This window comes from Copadichromis virginalis, linkage group LG10, assembly GCF_057382275.1.
Source record: "Copadichromis virginalis isolate Kocher_CV1m ecotype Utaka linkage group LG10, C_Virginalis_male_GT1.1, whole genome shotgun sequence".
NCBI classification, from domain to species: Eukaryota; Metazoa; Chordata; class Actinopteri; order Cichliformes; family Cichlidae; genus Copadichromis; species Copadichromis virginalis.
Window position 1 is genome coordinate 12,655,126 of NC_140627.1, and position 21,225 is coordinate 12,676,350.

The window sequence follows — 21,225 nt, forward strand, 5'->3', positions numbered from 1 at the left end:
TGAGCCATACAAGTGACTGTGCAACACCAACTCGAACGCAAAATAAGCCTCACCTCCTCTAATAAGACACTTCATCTGTTACAAAATTACTTTAATTTTAAAATCATGTAACATACATATGTAATCTATTAGACATATAAAATAAACAACTATGTAGCCTAAAGTCTTGTTTTTTGTTTTTGCTTTTTTACATTCTATTATACAATATATTCAATGTTAGTTTCTGCACTGAAACTGCAGAAATGGCTGAATACCAGGTTTATTTTGTTCATGTCCTGGCAAATCTCACACAGAAAACATTGACCTGACTGCCCACTCTCACACTGAGGGTGTCAGTCATTATTTTACAGATCAGAAAAAAAAAAAAGGAAAATACAAGTTAAATGTGATTAAATTCACATACCTTCAAAAACAGTGACACTCAATGGCAACATCCAGGAGGAAGAAGAGCATTGTGAAAGGTGCAGACATCAAAAGAAAAGGTAACTACTGTTGGGGAAAGTATTAAAACTCGACTAAAAGGAACAACAGTACTGACTGAGTGGATGGATTATTTACAACTTCAACAAAGCAATACACACGTACAAGGAAAAGGGAAAAAAAAAAAACACAAAACATCGTCTCACATCCAGAGCAAAACCATCGCGATTGAGCACAGTGGCGTTTCAATGAACAGCAGTTCCCTCAACTACCTCTGCAAGGCAAACAAGACAACAATTTTGTATAAAGACATGGATCGAAATATTTCCTGGATTCTGTAAAATCAACTCAAGGAGAGATTTTACTACCACCGTCTGAAAGTATGGTATTGATAACTATTGAATAATGAAAGAAAACAGCTATAGTTGTCTATGGCACCTCTGTACTGCTGAGTAACACCTTTACTGTTTCTTTGCCACACTTGTAGAAGCATAGACATGAATAAATGGAGAATGAAACTTGATTTTACCCATCAGAAGTATTTTGATAATCCTGGAAAATTGCACTTTTCCCCCCTTTTTTTTTTGGCTGAATTACTTGTGAAGTCTGCACAGTTGGAGAGCTTTTTCTGCACCCCACAATAAGGATTCATCTTCTTTATTTAATCTCTTCGTTATTGTAAATGCATGATACTACAGAGATTCTTTGTTAGGTTAGGCTCTCGTGTTTTACCTCCTGCTTGTGAGGAGCTACCACTCTGCACCACATTCCCATGCAGACAGACTATAAAGTGTGATCACTGCAGTCGTGGTGTATAGTGGACACCCTTTAAAGATACTGCTGATATAAACGGTTAAGGGAATGTTAGGGCATTTTCATTAAAAAAATATTTCCATATAAATTACATGGTACAGCGGCTTATTATACACCTCTATATACATCTGTTCTGAAACATTTAAAACTATAAATTAACATTCTTCTCTTCAGTTTGACATTGCACATAGAAAAGTGTAAAACGGCACTGAATGGACATGCTCAAAGTATTCTGACGGATGCTTCTTGTTATCCAACGTGAACAGCACCAGTACAGTAGCTTCAGCTTCGAGGTGTGGAGACCAAGCTGTCGTATCGAGCCGCACGGGCTGCTTTAAATAAAGTGTAGCACAGTGAGAATTTCAGGAAACGCAGAGCTGTACTGGGAACGCACAGCAGTTTGTGTGAGATTGTCATTAACAAGATAAGAGATGAATTAATGTTCTTTATGGAGTTTACTTTTGCAATGTGGTTCTACCGTTAATCTGTCTACACTGACGCACTCCATTCTCCTCATTGTGAAGTCATCGTGTCACAATCTGACAACACACCATGCGGATTTGCAGCTTCAGCCGAAGGGCATGTTTACATTTAGCTTTAGATTTGAATTGATGGACACAGGACTGCAGTTGGACACGTCGCTGCAAAAGCACGATAATATAAAAGGTTAGACGTAGGGCTGCATAAAAAAGATTGGAACATCCTGCAATGGTGCCAGGACTGCTTTCCAGATCTGTAGACAGTTTCTCATGCATGAATACAGTAAAGTGAAATTGGTGGCTTTTTTTTTAATGCAATAGAGGCTGCTGTACTTCCATGTCTGCATTTTTCAGATGCTAATAAATTGGGTCACGTGGTCACGGTTGGAGCGTACTTTGTTTTCCTTCATAGACGTTCAAAGAGACAAAAATGGAATGAAAATGTCTTAAATTAATTTTCCCTGTTTCGAAGATATTTAAACAGCTGTGCAGGTACAGCGTTGTCGTGTTATACCGTGATATAACAAGTGATGGTTAATAATGGCAATAGCCTTGTCACAGCAGACTAGAGAATCTCACCTGCATGTTTTTTTATATTTATTGTTAAAAGTGAACCATTTTTTCTTTTTTTTAAACCAATATTTACATTGAAAATTGAAGTTTATTATGTAACCGATAATAATTGTGTAATAACCATGGAACGTGCGCTTCCTAAGACCAGACCGTCATCTGGTGAAAATCCCAAAACTTTGCCACCTTGTATTCAAATCACCAAGCTTACACTCAACTTACACTGCATTGCTTTGTATTGTAAAACCACAGCTGGTCCATACAGATGAATGGAGAACTGTGTGAAACTGTCATAGGGCAAGACACAAGGACCAGTGTTGACCTTTCAATGTCTAAAGCACAAACACAAACAGACAAAACTCAATTCAAACTTGTGTGTTTAAAAAAAAAAAAAATTTCCCGTGTAGTGTTTCAGTTATAAGTGTAATAAATAAAAATGAAATGATTTCATTAGGATTTCAGGAAATGGATAACTTGTGAATGAGACACTATCCTTACAGCCGGGGACCTTAATCTTCCAATATATATTTGTCATATATCCAATACAAATCTAGGCTTTTGTATTTAACTCTGATGCAGCAAAATAATAATCTATAACCTTATGAAAATATAACTTTGTATTCCAAATAGACCTGAGCTGGATTTTTAAAGCCGTAATCAGACACAACCATCAAACTGCGCCATGGATGTACCACGGCTGAAGGCACATTATTTAAGCCACCCCCCCCCCCCACTCACTCGGTAGGTTGGTTATCAAAAGAGGACTCATCCCGCACTGCTCATCAAAAGCACCGAAAATTTGTAACTTCAAATATCTGCTGTTGTCATTCGTTTTGAGGAAGTGGTGCAATAGCTGCAACGCCCCTTCTTTAGTCCCAGATTGAGGCTTTAAAAATCTAGATAGACCTTTACTAAAAAACTGGAGAATTACTCTCTGAGCGTGGTCCTATAGCATGTGTGACATCTTAGTATTTACCAACCCTGATTTTTGATATGATGGTCATCTTACCACTGCATGTTTCACCGTAAAGCCCCTGTCATGTGACCTACCATGAACATACCTTGTTTTGGGGACAATATGGGAGCCAACTGAAATGTAGAGTTCTCATGCACACAAATCCCATTGTGAGATTTGTCATTTTCACTCGAGTTATGTCGCCAGTGGGAGGGGTGTTGAGAATCTCACCATTAGTTAATGAAATAAACAACTATTGGGCAAAAATAAATACTCTACTTTTGAGTAGGAGGTGGTACCTAAGTGTGAACAGACACTTAAAGGAAACTTTGTTAGACAAAAATGTTCCACGTGTAAACATGTAAAAAGTTTCTTTTTAAGAGCTTTGATAAACCACTCGTCCCAGCAGTTTCACTGATGGACCCACTGAGTGCGACGTAGCCTGCAGATGAAGGCCCAGCACCTCACACTTCTTCGGGTCCCCGATGTTCAACGTCGGGTCAGTGCAATCTCTGCTTGTGGTTTCTCGCCAGTGACATAAAAGGCCGGCTTCATCTGGAAAGGGCAGCTTCACATCTAAAGATCACAACAAGCAGTTTTCCCCACTTTTAACCAACTTGTCATCGAGTTTGACTCCCACATGACACAAAGTGCTTCCACCTTCACGGCCTCCTCACAGAGGCAGATCTCAGCACAACGGTCAAGTCCACAACGCTACCGAGTCAGCATGTTTCGATATTCTGAAACGCTGCCAGTCTGGTTTTGGGAATGTTGGTATTGCCTCTGTTGCTGTGGCGCCTGTTGCTGCTGCGCTAGTGGCTGTTGAATGTATCCCACGGTGCTTTGCTGTGGCACATTAGTGGTGTGTAAGAATGCTGGAGTAGATCCACCGTGTACGAGTCCTTGAGTCATCTGCAGACACAACAAGGAATATGAATATAGTACAATAAGCAGACAGAATACTTTTTATCAAGTTTTATTTATAGAATCTAATGTTCGACTGATGTGCAGTGCAAACAGTGTACACATGAGGGCTGTCTCTGAATATCAAGACTTGCTCTGCAGTAGGTAGAGGATTATATAAAATGGGTTTCGGTAGATAGTGGACTCTTTGTTAAGCCAAGTTGTGAGGATAGGTTTCACTGCCCAGTTGACCCTGGACCAAGGAGCTGATTGTGAGCTGACTGTGAGATACTGGAAGAACAGTGGAGAGGCACACCCCTGATGGTCATCAGTGTGACTACCTGTGACATCTTTTGGGAGTAAGAGGTCAGCAGCTATGGTTAAGAATGCCTAATGTGGTCATTTCAAACTTAAGGGGTGTCCACACTGGGAGCAATTTGCTCTTCAGGCATCACTTTGTCACTGACAGTCGGTTGCTACTGTACATTCTAGGTCCCGATTGCCTTAGTAACCCCATCACATGTCATCCTGGGCTCTCACTGGTAGTTAACTCAGTCACACAGCTTGAAGTTGAGAAATGTTAAGCGGGATCCACTCGCTCGGTACTGCCTGCAGTTATTTCACCTGTTGCTGCCTGAATTCGCTGAATGACTGACTTTGCATCATCCCAGGAAGTCACATTGCTGCTGGCTGCTTCTTATATGGATGCCTTCTTTAGAGAGAGAGTGGTGATGACCTACATCACCTCAACGAGCTAATTGTGAACCGTTACTCACATGTTCATACTTGCTGACATAGACACAAACATCACATGCATCACTCTGGAAATACAACACCATCCCTCATGGTTTGTGTGGTGGTTTTTTTGTTTGTTTGCTTGTTTTTAAAGATATATGCCCTCATTGTAAACATTTGTTGATTTTAATGAACATTTCTTAACACAAAAAAATTATTCATTATAATCTTAAAAACAGTAAGAATCACTCTAAAGTCACAGCACAGCTTTGGCACAAAGCTGAGGCTTTAAAACCTGTGGGAAATGCACCGTAGCTTGTTGCTGTGGTAACTCAGTATTCAGATACAGTCTAATACCCAAAAAGATCATAAATAAATAGAAAGCCTTGGTTATTTATATTAAACAGCATTATGCAGCAATCCTTGCCAAACTGCCTTTTAGTCTAAAAATCTGTGTAAGATGCTCAGGACGACATGCTGACTCATGTTGCTGCAGCGTACCTGAAAGAACTGCTGTGGTTGCTGGAGCTGCAGGGAGTGCTGAGAGGTCTGAGGCTGCGAGTGGTAGGCTGACTGCGACTGGTGCGTGATGAAGCTGTTGTGTGGGATCATTATCGGAGACGTGAAGACCGGCGAGGGCACGAGGACGGCATTGCAGTTGACCTGTTGCATGGGGAACGAGGGGGCGAGGATCTGCTGCTCCAAGGTGTATCTGTACGTGGCGCACGATGAAGAGGTTAGACACAACATAACATAACATAGAGACGTCTGCACGGTGAGAGGACTCACATCGATGGGGAGATGCCCATGTTGCACTGGGAAGGCTGCGAGGAAACGCTGGTGGGAACCAGAGTCTGCATTGGTTGGTTGAGAAGCATTCTGCAGGAAAAGAAACATATCAGGGTTAGAGGTTGGATAACATGAAGAGGTAAACATAAAGTGAATGTTATTCCTAAAATATACCGTTTCATCATCACCTGCCATACTGACATTAACACCTGGAGTTCTGAGTACTATGAGTGTTTCTCAGGGCTCTTACCGTAGTTGTCCATCTTGGCTGAACTGGTTGTCTGGGTGTCTTTGGTTTGCATCTTGCTGAGGCCTCGTGTTGGTCTGAGAGAACATCATGGGGTTGCTGTAGAAGGGCATCGTCAGACTCGTGTTTGTCTGCACTGGCAAACTCACTGACTGAGCCTGCCCACTCTGGGAAATCCTCGGCTGGACCTACAGAAACAGAGACACTTTAGAGCAACCGTCAACTCAAATGAGGTTTCAATAAAACTACATGAGAGGATAGCTTCCAGCTGGATGTGTTTCTGGTTTCAAGTTTGGATTTCTCTCTTGCACAGCGATGTACCTGTGTTGAAGGTGAGCTGTTTTCTCTCAGGAGCGAGTGTGGGGATGAGCTGTGAGCCCCGCAGACTGGTTTAGGGTGGCCCGACAGCTGTCTGATGACCCCAGACTGACTCTGCTGGGCAGGCCTTCCGGGGCCCTGCTGTTGCTGCTGAGGCTGCTGCTGGGCCTGACTAAAGTCATTGTTGATAGGCTGCTGTAACAACATCTAACACACACAGAAATAGACAAATTGAATTAATTCTTTCTAAAAAGAGACAACTTACTGATTTCCATAACCTCTAACCTCGCCCCATGACGGGTGGAATACACCTCAGCACCCATATGATTGATGGATGGATGTACTGGAAAATTACTTCTTGTTTATTTGTATGTCAGCAGGATTACACAAGAGAAGTAAAAGAAGCTGAATTTCACAAAACTTGGTCGAGAGATAGCAAACTGTGGCGCAGGCTAAATCACTTGTCTCTAACTGCAAGACAGGGCATTGTCAGGATGCTGTAATACTGATACGTATAGGGGGATCGTTTAAGGTTCAATTCAGATTAGTTACATGTTGATGTGTGGCATGTTTATGCTTCAAATTACAGCTCATCTCATGTTGCCTGCACATCCAGAAGGTAAGCACAAAACAAAGAGACAATCACTGGAGTCAGTCTTTCATGTTGGCCTCTAGGTGGAGCCTTTTATCCATTACTGGCTATTATAGGTAGTGTAGGCTGACTTTTCTCAACAGCTGATCTGGACGTAATGAGCATTCATTCTGAAGTTGAGGCTGCCCATTTTGCCAATACAGAACAAAAACACTCCACCTGTGTTGTGTTAAGATCTCAAGATTAACTCGCGGCTGAATAAACAATCGCTGCAGTCTCTTCATTTGAAAGTGTGGGAACACTACCTGTAGGTTAGCAAGATGAAGCTTCTCCTTAATGTCGTGCAGCTCCTGCTGTTGTGTCTTAATGTCAGCTTGCAGAATGCGCGTCCTCTCTTCCAGCTGTTCCTTCAGCTGGTTCATGACACCGAGCTGCGGCTGCTGCAGCTGATACATGGAGGACTGCTGCTGTTGCTGCTGCTGCTGTGGTTGCTGTTGCTGGACAGAGAGAGCAGGTGAAAGGGACGTAAGAACACTTTTGCGCTTTTTCAGGGAAATGGACAAATGTGGCTATAATCAAGTAGCGTGAGTCATGTAATGGTTTATTCCTGTTACGGAGGAAAGTACACCAATCTTCCAACCTTTTGTGCAATATTGATTCTACAGTTCAAATGTAACACGGATGAATGATTTCTGGGAGAAATACACAATAACTCTTCTTTTTTTTCTTTTTTTTTTTATTAAACCGTGCACAACCAGCAGGTGAAATAAACACATCCAGCAGTAACAGTAAGACATTGTACACAAACAGAAAGGCAGAAGACAACAGGCTGGAGAGGAAGTCTTAACACTAACCATTGCGGAGTGCTTGCTGCAGGTAGGAGAAAGGGGGACGCTCATTGGGGAAACAAGGTCAAAGGAATTTTGTCTTTGTGCCAAATTCTACAGGGGGAAAAAATGGGAAAAATCGTTTTATGTAACACAATTTAGGAGACATTAATGTGTTATCTGTGCACGCTTGTTTCTCGAAAACCATTTTTATCTCCAAAGACAAAGAGATACATGTAAACGTTGTGTAAACTGACCTTTGAACTGCTTGGCTGGAATCTGGCAGATGTTTTTTCAGGCCCAATGGAAGCAGACTGCCACGATGGTGTGCACGCTTCTGTGTAAGAGTTTGCTGCTGCAGGGCAGAGACAGGTCACCTCTAAATTCATAATCATGTGAATTAATGTGAACACTTGTAACTGCGACAACTGAGTGAATTACCTTCTTGCGTTTATACTCATTTCACGAGTGGCATAATCGTTGTGTCAGTAACACATTTACAGGTATTAGGCTTCATCTGCAGACGCTCAGTAATTTTTTTTTTTTGGCGTGAAATAATAAATCCTGACCTGCCCTGCAAAGTTATTTAGAACAGTTCTACAAGGAAATTGGTGCCCAAAGAATTGCTTATGACTTTAGGATAAAAATAAAGCCTGTGTCAACATTCAAGGTTAAAAAAAAGAAGCTAATTTTAATGTCTAATTTCTGCAGCACAGTTAAGCCTTCATACAACATTTTCCACACTGTAGCCACACTCCCACAAGACCTATCAACAGACTTTGATTTCTAAAATAAGTTCCCCAAACAAAAATGGCCTTTATGCATTTTTTCCCTAAACAGAGAAACTATAGCCTCTCTGAGAGAAAGCCAAAACTTCTTTGTATAGCAAACTGCTGATTTGGATTCTGTGATTACTCTCATTCTACCACAAATGGTTTTTCATTGTAGCAAAGTTTAATATACGTGTGGGCTAAGGAAAGACTGGCACACTGTTTTACTTTGCAAAAACTACAACTTTAATGAAGCTGCCACTGGTGCATTCTTCATAAATATGCAGATGGAAATGTTTTAGCATACTAGGCAGTGGGTGGAAGCGCAGCAAGTCGTTGAGAATGGGGGCTCAAACAAATAGGGCAGGCTAAAGTAAGCCTTGGAAACCTTTCACAAATGCATCATCACCCACATACACCGAGGTGGGTGTAGTGACAACGTCTGGAGTTTTATTAGTGATCACAAAGATTACATAAAAAATAAGGATTGAGTGTGGGACTCTTCTGGAAACTAAAGATTGATCTTCCATTTCCATTGCTAATGAAAATGTCAAACCCAGGGACAGAGGGTTATCACTAGACTCACATTATTTTGCTGCCTACAATCCCCAATAACAGATCTTCCACCCATACACAGGAGCAGCATTTCTGTAAATAATGGCCTACTGTTGAGTGAGTTAGCACTTTGGGGAGCAGAGGATGACTCACATGCAGAGTCTGACAGCGCTGTGTGGGAGGACTTCCGGGAGCTGTGGGAGGACACCGAACGTGCACCGCTGTTTCTGTCCCGTGGAGCGTCCAGTGTGGAGCAGATGTCCAGGTAGAGCTCTTGAGCCTGGAACACAGAGTAATGTTCAACATGGTGGGCCAAGTTTGAAGCTGACCTTGTAAATGTCACACGCTGTGCAGTATGTGTCCGAGTTACCTTCACAGAGGACGGGGCTATCTCAGGTGGCGACAGATCTTCAAGGCCAAACGCTCTCCTTCTTTCAGCTCGCACTTCAGCATAGCTGAAGGACAACAGAAAATGCAGTATTAAGGGAGGCTAGATCGATACACCCCTTACCCAAAGAGAGAGGAAATGTGTACACACACACAGAAAGAAGAAACCAGGCTTACCTGACAACAGTGTGAGTGCAGACAATGAACTCAGGTTTGGAGTTCCACTGGTGGTAAGTAATGTAGTAGTGAGTCTGCAACCAAATCCACTGCTGACCTTTGGTCAGGAATCGATAATAGCAGGATTTACCTTTTCCAAACTGCATTACTAAGGAGAGAAGAAAGAAAGTCCACATGAGTGCTTTGACATTTCTGTCAATTTTTACATTTGCCCTTGATACAGTGATCATGGAGACTGGTAGGAAAAAAAGCAACAGAAAAGTAGCTTACATTGCTTGTGACATTGGGCTATGAGCTCTAAGTCATCCACATGATAGTAATCATAGCCAGAAGTTCCAAGAACCTCGAAGGGTAAATAGCCTATGATTGGCGAGGCTCTGAAACACACACACGCACACAGGGCAATAAACATGCAAGAAATACTTTTTCTAAGTATAGACTGGTAGCTGTCAGGATAATACAAATATTTTACCTGTGATCTAAAAACAGAAACTTCCATTCAAGGCTGTGTCTGGAGGTGAATTCATCACAGGGATCTTCCACGTTACACAAGTCCTAAACAAAAACAAAAAGACTGAGGAAGGTCCCCGCTAATATTTCACAGGGAAGCAAGGCATGATCGTGTTTTATGTACAGTATGTCCTGTATATGGTCATAGTTTTTAATATCAGAGTTGGTACAGTGCATGATGAAACTTAACACAAAAAGATCATTACACATCAAGAATATGCTTAGAGGTACCAAGCAGCAACAGCATGCTGCTGTGCAAAAAGCTGCAGCATGTGCAAAAAGCTGCAGTTCCTCAAATGGCCACTTGAGGCTGGCAACAAAAGTGAGTCAGTCCCTTTAGATTCCAATGTTAGAGAAGAGGAGGTACAGAAAAGTGTTTTGGTCTCTGGCTAATTTGTCCATAATAACTGTAAAGAGGATGATTTCTGTTTTATTACTCTATAATTTTTATATTAAAGGTTTAATGTTGTGTGTCATCATGGTAACTAGGATACTAGCAGTCTCTGAGGTGTCGCCTTAGCTAATTTACGTTTGTTGTGCGCATTTTGGAACATGTTAATAAAATGATCTGACAAACAGTATGGCTTCTTGCCAAACAGTCTGTGCTCCAGCTCTGCCGAATGAAAGTCAAGTGTTTTACTAGCATGTTACTTACTAACAAACAGGCGTCTGTATTTGTGCAATACACCCATGTACACGATGGATGCTTTTTCCAAACAAGGATTACTAGCAAACAACGTGGCAACAGCCATAATGCTAGTCCACAAACCAAAGACACAGTTGCTGTGTCTATCGTTTTACATATTGCCCGGGAAAATGCCAACGTTTTTATTAACACTTGTGTGTCACTGTTAAAATGCTGTGCCCTTGAACCTCTATGGAAAATGAGAACAATGCTCCTTTGAAAAGAACTGGGGAATTTTGTATTCTCTACATTTGAAAAACTGATGCCTACTGTTTACAAAGGATTCATCTTGAGACGGAAAAAAGGAAAAAAATCGTTCCATGTCATTCGTCCCAGTAGATATTGTTCCAGTCTGACCAATCAGTGTAATCAGTGTGTTTTGCAGTTTGGAATAACTAGTCGGCAGAGCTGAAGTCTGTGCAATAGATCAGGCGGGGGGGGGGGGGGGGGGGGGGGGGGGGGGGTGTTCTAAGCTTTTTGGCTTTTAATAGCAACTGACCATCCTGTACATGTAAACTGCACTGACTTCTTTTACATATTGGGATTTAATTAATCTTCAACAAACCATCGCTGGAAATGTGCCATTTTATAAATTTCCTTTGGGATGCTTGGAAAGGGTATAAAATCTGAGCTGATCTCACAAAAATTTGAGTGCGACTTTAATTCCCAGCTGTAACTTGACAAGTGGCCAGATTTCAACTCAAAGGGCCCTTTAGGGATCACAGCGTATCCTCATGATGTAACAAGTTGGCAAGTACACAGTGTGCCACACTGAACCTATTTGTCACGAGAAGTTTTCCAGAGTGTGTGCGCCACGATGGAATCAGTGTATGCCGAAGTGTGTCACCTCTCAGACCTCATTGTGCCACTGATCCAAGCTCACTATTGCTGCATGGACCGAAACTGCTTTTAGTGCCACATTTTAGCCCTCGAGTGATTTAGTGACAGCACACACAGCGACACAAGCAGAGAAACAAAGCGACAGAAGCGCCATCAGGCTGCTGCCTTTTTCACATGATGATGCCACAGCAGGTAGCGCCACATATTTGATTTCCTAACGCAACCCGCGTGAGATTTGCACCCTCCACCCCCTGGGTCTTTTGCTTGTTAGGCAAATGTGTAAAGTGTTACTCTGTGGAGTCACAAGCAGAGAAACAAAGGAACAAGATTTAACATTCAAGCTGGTTTTACCTTCAGAAACTGCGGAGTGACTAATCGCACGGTAGCAATGAGGCAGACCTGCTCCTCCAGAGACGACTGCAGACTCCTTGGTAACGTCAACTCGAGCCCATTACAAGACGACGTAGGCACTGTGTGACCAAGAACATGTACATATGTATGTGTATTTCTGTTTTGTTTTTTCTAAATGTAGTTGTTTTAAAAAGAAAACAAATCCTTACCATGGTTGTGAAACTTAAAATCTCCAACAAACTTGACATACTCGTATACAGGTGGCTCTTTTGGGTTCATGTTACCTCTAGCTAGATGACAGCAAAATTCAATGTGTGCCTCACCTAAAAAGCAGATATTGTCATGGTTACACCCTGAACATAATGAAGTTTACATGCATCATTATAAAAGCTGAGGTGCTTCTCAATGGTATTTTTGACACAGAAAAACCAAAGAGTCAAAATGCTGACAGGCACCAATAGAAGAGGTTGCTTTGTTTCCTGTACTAGGACAGTGTAAAATAAACTTACCTTTGCATAGCAAGGTAATAAAATGTAATCCTTTTTACTGGTAAAAAACAAATGATGGATGTGCTCAAAGGATGTTGTTTACTGCAGACTTGGCTTTGTGACAGTTTGCTATTTAGGTCTCTAAAGATAGGCCGAGACTCTTGCGACTCGCCCTCTCTCTTCCCCAGAAAAGTCCAATAGTAAGACAGGATTAAGGTCAGGTTCTTGAGCCTCCCATACTACATTGCTTTGGATTACTGTGCTAACATAACAGTGATTTAAAGTCTTAACTATGATACTAAGCTAGCTCCTATTATTAGCTAAAAGTCTAATCATAGATACACACTAATCAGCAATCCAATAACCTGCAGACCGTAATTCAACTAGCTTCTGTATCTCAGTTTCAGTCCAAACAGTCTTTGTGACAAAAATTCTACAAGACAGAAAACAACAGTCAAATGTTGTTTTTGTACTTCAAACAAAGAAAGAAGATTCTTGAGCCAACATAACTTTTTGAGCTGATTTTTAGTGGAGAATTACACCAGCGGCAACTGTTCTGTCCACAGCATTTTGATCTCCCAAAGTGGGAGACAGTCTACAGGCTTTAACCTTTCTACTTCCGCTGTGTTTCAACACGATGACCCAGACACAGTGTGTGCAGAGAGCCCGCTCAGCGGGATACTCACTGTCAAGGAAGTCAGCAGCAATGGGGTCAGTCATCAGCATGTGGGATGATAGCAGCTTATACACCTCCCCGTGCTCCCGCTCCGGGAGGAAATTCAAGATATTTTGGTCCACCATATCTGACTGGTGCAAAAAAGACAGATGAATGGCAGTCAGTCTTCCTGGCACCATTTCAACAAGTGATATCTTACACAACAGTCTTAATGGGAGTCACAACGGCAATCTGCTTCAGATAAAGCAGCAAAACAGAGCTTTTTTCTGTCTAACTTCACTGTTATGGCAACAAAAATAAAACGAGGACCAGATATGGTGAAGTGAAATCTAATGTTGTCTAAATCACTGCTATGCTTAAGTGACAATACAGAGCTTTGATGGTTGCATGAATTTGAGGCCCTCTTACTTACCGGTAAATGGCCAATAAGTGAGGAAACACTGTCAGACACGTATATGATGTTACCATCTGTAGTTAATGCAACCAAGAAACCATCTAGGGCCTGCAAGAGGGAGGAAGTTACCACAATTATATTACTGTATTACAGCATGTTGAAAAATTGCACAATAATTGCACAATGTCTCATCGGGTCTTAATTAATCTATCAGCACATTATGCTGACGTGTTAACGTGCTGATATTTACTCTGCTTTCGCATATTGCCTAAAGAGACCTCACGTCTTCACTGCTGATTTTATAGCAAACTATGAATACATGCGCTTAAAATAAAAATCATCATTTTAGAGAGGATGTAGCTTTGCCTTTGTGTTTATTAATGTTACCTAATGGCAGAGTTAAATAACAGCTACTCTTCAAAGACATCCTCCTGAAGTTTACCTCCAGCATTAGCTGAGTGAACTCCTCATTACTGAGAAACGAAGGCTTCCAGTCCTGCCTCACATCGCAGGTGTCGTTCTGTGCAGTGATGTCTGGAAAAGAGAAAATGTTAGAAATATGTCTATTAAATTAACAAAACTAAATAGAAAGACTACAGAAATAGAAAGACTACATAAAAGCCCGTACCTTTCTGTTTCTGCAAAAAGTCGATGGTCCTCTGCAATATGGTGGACTTGTCCATCTTGCGCGGATGGCCCTGACCCTGCAGCATGGTGCACAGCTCTTTGATGAGCACATTGAATTGGTCTCTTCTTTTCTTTTCTGATTTGTTACGGGATGCCCTATAACAGAGCGGTTATTGCAAGTGAAAATTAAGTGACTTTAGTTCAGCTATCCTGTTTACACGGAAGATAGTTTGGAATAAGGAAAAAAGAAAACAAGCAGAACAAGAAAGGTAAATGTAACAGCGGCACGGTGCTGAAAATGTAAGCAGAGCCTGAATATATTCAAATCTGTGGGTACTTTGTTATAAAAATAGGGCATGAAAACAATTAATTAAACATAGATTTAATCATACAGAATTTACATTTTTAAAAAGAGAAGGCTGGTTATTCTACCAACGGTTGAGTTTGATATCTTATGACACCGTGTCCTAGAGTGTCCATAGGAATTTTTCCGATAAGAAGTAATATGTGAATCTGGAGTCGAACCTTTGTGAACTAAGAACTCAGTCGCTTTTAGACACCAGTATTTGTAAGTGTTTAAAATACAAAATGAGCCAAAAGAGGCCCAGATTAACCGTAATGTCACGGAAAATGAAATGAATTTCTTCATTTATTATGTCCAGTCCAGTTTCTTTTAAAGTGATGACCTACCACCAATAATCTGTTTTCCATTGCCATTCCCATTTATGTAAATAGTAATAAATGTGTGATACTATACATGAAGTGTTTGCCCAGTATGCACAGACGTCAGTACCTTTTTGCCCTGTCCTTCTCATCTTCATCCATTAAATCGTCCATGCAGCTATTGGTGCTTGAAAAAGAAGGATACGCGTTAGGAAGAAGTTCCTTTGACGTCATCAAACACGTGTCAGTGATAATATAATGAGTTCAGGACATATTTTTGTCTTTTGCACAATATAACAAACAGTTTTCACAGCAAGACTTTTGAGCAGTCCTAGTATGAGAGCAGTTTTCACTATCAACCTCAACAATGGCTCAATCATCCAGGATGGTAAAATATGTTGTAATTTAAAAAAAAAAAAGCCCATTTAATTGTCAATCTCAAGAAATTATCAGAGACAATGTGTGGACCAACCACTACTAATGCTGTGATTATGTTAGAGGTAACCGCATCTGAAGCCTCTGGTCTTCTCCCATGTTTAACAGGTCACTGTGGCTTGTAAGTGACCTACTCCATATTTGCATTATTGCTTTATACTCAGAGGCTCACGTGGCTGGATGTCTAAAGGCACAAGTCACTAGTCGCTTCCATATCTTTTTTCTTACGAATTACTCCTGGTCGTAACAGGATATTTACTACCTGAGAACACAGCAGCAGGAGTTTATTTTTATCGCGTGTAACTGATTGATCAGCAGCAACAGAGATAATCAGTCATAAAAAAATTTGTTAAATGTAATCAACCTTGTCAGTGCATGACTTTGACCCGGGTATGGCCAGTATCAATTTGTCAGAGCAGATTTTGTTTTGTTTTTAAACTAACTTATTTTGAAATTCAATCTTTCTCACTTTTTCCTGACTGTGACCCAATAAGTGAGGCTGTAAGAAAGCTTTTGTGAGCCAACAGTGAATTATGCGTGAACTGACATTAAAATACAACTTTGCCCGAAGAGCATTTTTCTCTTACAGACTGAAATAAGAATGTTTTTACATGATTACACTGACTATGACCTGCATTACATTCATTGCCATGAGAGTGTCATGTGACAGGCTGTAACTTGGGCGTTATCTTTAAAATATCAAAAGAAGTGACCGGCTTGTACATCATAGACACAGCAGGTATTACAAAAAGAAAAAACTACTACTGAGGAACATTGAACGTTATGAGTGCACAACTCTGCGTGAGTGTAACTTATTATTCCTGTGGTATTGGATCAATATTAATATAGTCCCACAGTGATTCATAAAATGCTTCATTACTCTTGATGGATGTAAGTGCTTTGATCACATTTGTATAAAAGGGGTTTTTTTTGCTTTGCATTGCAGATGATGTCCTAAGAGAACTGCCTGAATATTGAACAGCGCGCTCCTCACACAACTCAAATTGAGGGTCATTCAAGATAAATATGTTCTTCATTGTTAAAATACAACATTTACTACATGTTTGTTATGCAGTTTATCTTTATACATTTCTCAAATGTGTTGTAGTTTTGTGCATGCTCACAATGAAAGACGATGAAAAACTTTGCTAAATGGTAATGTCTAAAAAGATATACCAGATTTCTTTAAACTATTACATGAAAACTTTCACAATTATTTGAATGGTATATTGTGTTTACCACTACAGTGATGGTTATGAAGCATGAGCTAAATAAAGCACTTTATTTCATACTCACTCCCATTCCCTGCGGCCAGACGGACAGGGGCCTCCGAAATCAGAAAGGTTGTCCATACTCACTCCTTCTGCCAACCAGGCCCTTCCTGAAGTCTTTTAAGTCCCATCCGCGCCGTCCTTGTCTGAAGGCTCTTTTAGAAAAACTTAGCACAGTCCCGTTGTCCACCACCTCCTCAGTTCAATTAACGAAAAGCCAAATCCTGTGAAAACAGACAAAACTCCTGAGCAAAAACTGCAGGGCACGCATTAACTCAATGACACACCTGTTCAGCTGCTCGACAACCTGCTAAAGTTTAACCCGAGCATCAGAATGAAGAAAAAAGGCGATTTAACTGACTTTGAACATAGCATGCTTGTTAGTGCCAGACGGGCTGGTCTGAGTATTTCAGAAACTGCTGATCTACTGGGATTTTCCCCACACAGCCATCTGTAGGGTTTATGGGGAAAAAACACAAGAGGTTCAAATAGTGAGCAACAGTTCTCTGAGCAAAAACGCCTTGTTGAAGTCAAAGGTCAGAGGAGAAAGAACAGACTGCTTGGAGCTGATAGGAAGGCAACAGTAACTTAGATAACTACTTGTTACAACAAAGACAAGTAGAAGAACATCTCTAAACACAAATCAAATTGAACCTTGAAGTAGATGGGCGACAGCAGCAGAAGACCACATTGGGCACCGCTCGTGCCAGCTAAGAACAGGAAACTGAGGGTACCATCCACACAGACTCACTGAAACTCAACAGTGGAACACTGGAACAACGTCCCATCTGATGAGTCTTGATTTCTCTACAACATTTGGATAGCAAGCTCAGAAGTTGGTGTAAACAACATGAAAGCATGGATCCATCCTGTTCAGTGTGCATATGTTCTGTTGACAAACGGGGGTAAAAACTAGCAAGGTCTACCCAGTGAGTGAGTGCAGACTGACTGCTTGTTCTCAGGACATTTCTGCAATTAAATCCATAATAACTGAGCCTTTAAAGTCCTGGATACAAAGCAAACATGCTATCACTGTCACCACAAGATTTTCCATTAGAACACTGTGTTCAAATATTTCAAACGAACGTTCTCCCAAGTCACTTTTTTAAATGCATCAAGAAAATATGACATTTGTTGCGAGCTTGACCACTAACAGACCACTAGCTTTTTTTAAGAGCGGACAGTGGAGACAAGACAGGAAAGATAGGAGAAAGACCAGGACGACACACAGTAAATGGCCTAATCACAGATTTGAAACTGGGCCTCTGCAACCAATAGGAAGCCTTCTCACAGCACATGGTTTGCCTGCTGAATCCGTTGAGCCACTCAGGCGCCCCATTAGCTTGCCGTTTTAACAAATCAATCAGTCGCACCAATGTTAATACCGTGAAAGTTAGCATTTTCTGTAGGACTTGCATTCAAAAATGCTGTTTTTACTGTGAGGACTTAATGTGTGCTGCTGAAAGACATTAATAACACAGCATGAAACAAATTAGCTATTTTCACCTGGCAAGAGTACTGCATCACCTAAGAAGTGTTTTTGCTTAGAACGAGCTCCTCTGACCTAGAAAAATGTCTGAAGCAGACACTTCTTATGATAACCTGGCCTGAAAAAACAGAGTGCACAGCAGCCACCTTCTTCACACATCCTTTGTATGCGGCAATCTTAAAGAACATGGAGCAGACGCTTCTTTTATAGACCAAACTAAGAACTCACTCAGACGAGCTTTGGACAGCTCCAGTTAAACAGCATGAGACTGTTTTCACTTACAGACCAATTAATAACACGTCTCCATATAATCTATACATGAAAACATATGTTTTCCCCTAATTGTGGCTGACAGAATACCGTGCATCTTCTTAGAAAGCCAGAAATTAAGAGCAATTATTATATTCCAGACACTTTCCAGTAGGAAAGCAACGCTCATGCTTTCGTTTAACCTTGATTAAAATTGTCCACGGTTTCATGGTCTGGAAATAAATTCAACTCTGAATCAGTTATATTCAAATTATAATTATAGTTAGTGGTCCTTCTTAATGCAGGCAGTCGTCTGTGTTTGTCTTACTCCAAATGTAGCCTACACTGAGTGGCCTCAGGCAAAATTACTAGATATTGCTGCTTCCATTATTTTGCATCTAAACGAGACCCAGAGGGACAAGAGAATCACTGTGACTGGAGATATCTGAGTGATGTGTTGCAGTCTTTAACAGCTCACTGCTAAAAAGAATAAAAGTCTCTGGCCTAAGCAAAAGAAAAACTGCATTTTAGCTCACACCCTTTCCTTCTTCATAAAAGGGATCATTTTCTATCTTGGGTTTCCAGACTCTTGTTCCTATAGAGCATATAGGAACACACAATTGTTTGAAGCTGGTGTTTAAGCACCACTTCAGCCTGAGGTAATTGAGCCAGTAACCACTTGCACGCCAGCACTGTTGTAGAAATGTAATTATGTGCATTCCTTAACGGGGAATATATGAAAAGATGATGGGCTAACTTCTGGAGAGGAAATCCATGGATTAATCTCATTCTCAACCTCCTTCATATGCTAAAGTATACATTTCCCCACTGGCATGCTTGATATCGTAATTTACCTCAGACCATTTTATTCAGTTATTCTCTATCATTTATCCTGAAATTCATGCTCTTATATGCATTTAAATCTGATTTAAAGGGACAGTATGGCTAACACCAAAGACTACTTTTGAGCTGCCCACCTTTGGAGATATCAGCCTGGAAATGTGTTCCTCCTCTTGAATATAAGGGAACTAAAAGATGTTTCTCTGCTCTGTGCACCGGTAAATATTGAAACAATTTTCTCTATTAATAAATAACACCTCCCAACTGTATCACTGCAGTGATAAGAGGCTTAAGTTAATGGTAGCGTGGCATGACGAAAACACCTGAACTGTGATGTCAGCAGGCCCCGTGCAACATTTTTATTTGTTGATCTTTATAAATGCCAGTACTGGTATGTTTTGAAATACGTAATATCAGCCAATATATCGACATGGCCAATAAATAGGTCGGGGTCTAATCTAAAACAAAGCAAAGGAAAATTATGTGAACTTTCAACTTTGCATGTATAATATTTGGAGACTATGCACACAGCTGATATTTCAAAGGTGACCATTGTTAAACTAAAAGCATATCACTTATGCTTTGTTTTCACGCCAATCCATATTTTTAAAGATCCAAATGCTACATTTTGCGTTAAATTCAGGCTCTGGTGTTTAACATTTTGCTATGCTATCCTTGTCTGTGTTTTACTGCAGAAACTGCCCTCAGCTTACTGCAACTGCTCCGCAGTAAAATCCTTCCAGTCCAAAAAGAATCCAAAACACAGAGCAGCAGGCAAAAATCAAACACTCACCCATAATTTATATTTCTAGTTTGCTTCTTTCCCCATACTTCATGGGCATATATGTAGTCTATTTGTAGCTTATATGAAGCCATTTGTAGGGCGTCAAATGGGTCAGAGTAAGCTAATAAGGTAAGGAACTCAAATGAGAGGCACAAAGCAAGAAGATATTGCTGAAAGTCTTTCACTGCAAAGCAGTAATTCAAGCAACTTTAATGTCATTACTTGTACATTGTTGTGGAAAAGGTTCCCATGTTAACAAGGTGACATTATGCCTTAGGTCACTATAAATTTGTGACGTCTTAGCATTAGCGTGTAGCTACGGATGTCCTCTTTATGACACACAAACTTCCATTCCACTTTCAGGTTTCCATAGCTTAGTAAAGATTTGCACACAAAGGTAAAGACTCAGAATGAAACTCGCAAGTGTTACTGAAAAATCAAGCTCTTATTTAATTGGGCCAGATTGATGAGAAATGCCTTGCAAAAAAACTAAATGAAACAAAACAAAAAAACATTAGCTACCGCAGAGGGGAAATGCCAATGTTTAATCAGAAACACAATTTCTGCATTTACTGCCCTACTTACTGCCAAACTACTCTTTAGACTGTTTATGCTTTTACTGCATAGACACAGACGAAAAAGATCTTCCTGAATTGTTGACAAAACAAAAAAGCTGAAGTTTGTATAGCAAGCAACAGAAATTACCACTCATAAACTGATCTACTGTGTAAATGTCCTTTTTTTCTTCGCAAGATTAAAGAGAAACACTGCATTAAGAATCACCTCATGCAGCTTTAAATGTATCTTTTCTCTGCACAGCTAAAATAAACCTCACATATCCATCTGCATTCTAGTACTGAGGTTAAACCACACCTCGCAAGGTCAACAGCTAAAAAACATCCGAGTCTCGTTACACTCATGCCTTCGGGTATTTAAAACCCTTTACATTGAAACCTGAGCTCACTTCGCAAGGTGGTACACTGAAGTTCAAGTTCATGATGAACACTGTATGTAAACAGGCTGTAAAAAAGGCAGAGCCAATGACAATGGCCATGAAATAGTTCATTTTCTTTGTGAATTCTTAGCATTTAGACTTTGTATTGCAGTTTAAAAGAACTCTCCACCTTCAACTATAGCTTGTTATTAGGTTTAATATGCTCCATCTTTGCATTTAATTTAAACGTAATAACTATTATCACTTTGAGATTAAAATAATTTACATTCACATTTGAAACATTTACAACCCTTATTTTCAGTTCAGATGTGAGTCGGTGAAGCTCACTAATGGCTTTAATGAGTAAAAAAGCATGCTGGTGTCATGCTGTTTGCTGAGAGCTGAGGACCTAAAAGTACTCCTCTACTGCAGTGAATGACATCTAAAAAGCT

At 40.5% G+C, this 21,225-nt stretch overlaps 1 protein-coding gene across 2 annotated transcripts in view; it reads right to left on the reverse strand.

Annotated features, from left to right (window-relative positions):
• Positions 1–74: 74 nt before the first annotated feature.
• The window catches only part of npas2 (neuronal PAS domain protein 2), a 43,711-nt gene continuing 22,560 nt past the window's right edge, over positions 75–21,225 (reverse strand). For both annotated transcript variants that reach the window (XM_085469852.1, XM_085469853.1), the window contains exons 2-22: positions 16,503–16,701; positions 14,902–14,958; positions 14,110–14,264; positions 13,924–14,015; positions 13,500–13,589; positions 13,098–13,218; positions 12,133–12,246; positions 11,924–12,042; positions 10,010–10,092; positions 9,808–9,914; positions 9,538–9,685; positions 9,344–9,428; positions 9,127–9,253; positions 7,906–8,003; positions 7,676–7,762; positions 7,127–7,318; positions 6,233–6,436; positions 5,915–6,099; positions 5,665–5,754; positions 5,377–5,587; positions 75–4,149 (exon numbers count right to left, since the gene is read on the reverse strand). In XM_085469852.1, the coding sequence (XP_085325978.1) occupies positions 3,952–4,149; positions 5,377–5,587; positions 5,665–5,754; positions 5,915–6,099; positions 6,233–6,436; positions 7,127–7,318; positions 7,676–7,762; positions 7,906–8,003; positions 9,127–9,253; positions 9,344–9,428; positions 9,538–9,685; positions 9,808–9,914; positions 10,010–10,092; positions 11,924–12,042; positions 12,133–12,246; positions 13,098–13,218; positions 13,500–13,589; positions 13,924–14,015; positions 14,110–14,264; positions 14,902–14,958; positions 16,503–16,558 (2,619 nt within the window). In that variant the 5' untranslated portion in view covers positions 16,559–16,701 and the 3' untranslated portion in view covers positions 75–3,951. The remainder of the gene's footprint in view (positions 4,150–5,376; positions 5,588–5,664; positions 5,755–5,914; positions 6,100–6,232; positions 6,437–7,126; positions 7,319–7,675; positions 7,763–7,905; positions 8,004–9,126; positions 9,254–9,343; positions 9,429–9,537; positions 9,686–9,807; positions 9,915–10,009; positions 10,093–11,923; positions 12,043–12,132; positions 12,247–13,097; positions 13,219–13,499; positions 13,590–13,923; positions 14,016–14,109; positions 14,265–14,901; positions 14,959–16,502; positions 16,702–21,225) is intronic.